Source organism: Populus alba, chromosome 11 (genome assembly GCF_005239225.2).
Source record: "Populus alba chromosome 11, ASM523922v2, whole genome shotgun sequence".
Taxonomy (NCBI): domain Eukaryota; kingdom Viridiplantae; phylum Streptophyta; class Magnoliopsida; order Malpighiales; family Salicaceae; genus Populus; species Populus alba.
In genome coordinates, this window is record NC_133294.1 from 18,011,546 (window position 1) to 18,014,411 (window position 2,866).

General features: G+C 38.6%; 1 protein-coding gene across 1 annotated transcript; it reads right to left on the reverse strand.

The window, feature by feature from the left end:
- Window positions 1-629: 629 nt before the first annotated feature.
- LOC118031686 (polyphenol oxidase, chloroplastic) lies at window positions 630-2,658 on the reverse strand. Its single transcript, XM_035036189.2, has one exon. The coding sequence runs from the start codon at window positions 2,606-2,608 to the stop codon at window positions 836-838; it is 1,773 nt and encodes a 590-aa protein (XP_034892080.1). The 5' UTR covers window positions 2,609-2,658; the 3' UTR covers window positions 630-835.
- Between the last annotated feature and the right edge of the window lie 208 nt (window positions 2,659-2,866).

Here is a 2,866-nt window from a genome sequence, read left to right on the forward strand (position 1 = left end):
AAATATATTATTTTGATGCATTTCAACACAAAAAAATACTTTAAAAACAGTCATAACTACACTCCCAAACAGACTATATAGAATAACATAACATTTTGACATTATCATCACTTTGTACATCCAAAAATAATTTTTAGGCCTGAGTTATTTTATGGGCATTAATTTCTTGCAACATCCTATAGGAATGTCCAAATTTTACCATTGTTTTTAATTCAATAATTTGAATTACATGATATAAATAAAATAATAAGTATATATGATTAACTTTATTTTTTATCATATATTAAATTTGAATTATTCAATTTAAATTCAATTATTTAGATTTAATAAATGCAACGATAATATTTTCGTAGCAATATGAAAAGGTACACTACGGAAATGTAACATTAAATATTTATTTGTAGGCAGTTATTTTCAAATCAAGTATTTAGCAATTTCCCAAAACCACGTGGATCATATCAACTGTCCTCGAATAAGATTCTCAAAATTAACCATGAAAAATAAAGGCTAAAATCATAATATATTCTCTTGACTAATTGTAAAGAAAATATATAACATTTTGTGTAGTATTTCTTTATTTATAGAACAGAAGGAAACATCGCAGTTGGTACTGTAGGGACAGGAAAAGATATCAGCAACAGTGAAATCGATTTTGCTTTATTTGCTGCAAATAACACACGAGCACAAATGTCCTTATCGCCACTTGCCATATGGGCAAGTATGATAGCAAAATGATTTTTTAAAAAAAAATTAAGAGAAGAAAAAGGAAAATCACATCATGCGACCCCAATTGCTCCACGCACCAATCTCCAAACATGTTCTTGATGATCATCAATTAATCTCGATCAAACTCAATCTTGATGCCGCCAATTTTTGCCAGACCCTTGCCATACCTTGGCACCAATGTCACAATCAAACTGTCATCACCCTCAACATCCAAATCCTCCAAGAGATCTGTAAGAGCCAACCTGAAACATGTACTCATTTTCTTCCCATGTTTGTGCTTATGGGGCACATTCACAAAACTTCCAGCAAACTCTGTCTTGTCTGGTGCACTAAGGGAATCATCCTCGTCGTTAATGTACACATCAAATTTCAAAGCTTTAGTTTTGTCAAACTCAAGCCCTTGAATTACCAGAAGCTCCTCCTCGTCTTCTTTCTCCTTTTTGCTTCTCGATTGCTTTGGCCTGGCAACCTTAACACTAATCACTTTGTTCAACACTAGAGGGAAAGCAGTGATTGGTGTCAATGCGTTCTTTTTCTTTTCAGCTGCAAGTGCTTCCTTTTCATGGCCAAAGATATTGCTAGCCACTTTCTTGGCTGACCTTCTTGGTGTTGGCCTGGATTGTAGCCAAGGAATTTCAACATCTTGATAAACATATCCTAGGTTTCTTGTATCCAGGCAATCTCTAACCTTGACACGAACAGGATTGGCATTTTCATCGTAGAAAAAGAATGAGGCGTTAAGCCAATCAGGGTCAGTCAAGTCAGTTCGCCTGCCTCCTAATGTCTTCCATACTGACCACATTCGGTCAACGTTCGAGTGATGACAGAAAAAGATTGGATCTCTAGCAGCTGAGTAGAAATTGCCCATGTCTTCAGAGTTTGGTTGAGTGTTGTCGCCTGTCCAGATATGAACTGGACCGTGTGGAATATTCTCAATTGGACCTGGTTCAGGGCCTGGTTCATCACCAGCACGGTATGCACCTCCGAAAAAAAGCCTAGCAGTCTTGCCATTGGACACCATTTGCCTGTACATAATGGTAAGGTTGCTAGATATCTGCTCTCGGTTTGAAGTGGGGGTGTCCGTGCCACTCCAATCAAGATCAAGCAATGTTGGTGGTTGGTGATTCTTGTTGCGGAGACTATCATACAGTGGTGAATTAGGATCAGCATACATGGCTGGCAAGAGCATGCCACCAGGAGAATCCCAGTTCCAGAAAGGCAAAGCAAAAGTTGGATCATCAATCAATTTCCCTAAGATTTTCTCGTAGAAGTAAAGATAGTATCTATGGAAAGGATAGAAGAGCCAAGAGTTGTGAACTTGAATTTCTAAATTAGGTAACCCAACTTGGTCATAAGCACCATTACAATAAGCACAGTGAACATCGGCTTGTTGCATGAAGCTACGTGGATCATCTTCTGGGAGAGCTTTCATGAGCTCAATGGCTTTGCTGTATTTAGCTATGTAGTCTTTATCAGCTAAATGAGCTGCTGGTCTGACACGTAATGGAGCATTTGAAGGAGGGCGCTTGAAGTCTAGGATCTTGGTAGATGGTACCGGAGGGCAACAGTTTGTTTCATTCGCACCGGCGGGCAAGTCTGCTCTGCCACATTTGGAGATATCAGGAGCAGACACTGGCGCAGCGAAGGCAAATGGATCACTGAGACTTGTTGCCCCATACAGGCCTCCGAGACCAATAAGTAAATCTCTTCTAGTGGTAGGGTTTTGCGAATCATCATTGGTGGCTCTGCAGGAAACTCTAGGGGTATAACGGTGGTTTCTCTTCTTGATCAAGGAAAGTTGGGATGTTTTAGGGAATGAAGGGAAGAAAGTGGAGGTAGAGATGGTGGTTGGCGTGGTGGTGGAAGGAGAGATAGAAGCCATGTTTTGTTTTACGAGTATGTTAATGATAAAAACTGAATACCTTTTGCCACGGTTTTATAATGAAATGGCCAAAACTTTTTTTTTCTTTTTTCTTTCTCTTGCATCGACAAATTAAAAAAAAAAAAAACGAAGACTTTTCCCAATCTTAAATAGGAAAAGAAAAAAAGTTCTAAGTTGACAACTCGATATTTATCAAAACTGACCAATAGCATCGTGGGGAAGCGAGGTTTTCAGGCAGCAAAAGGTTTCGTGTAAAGA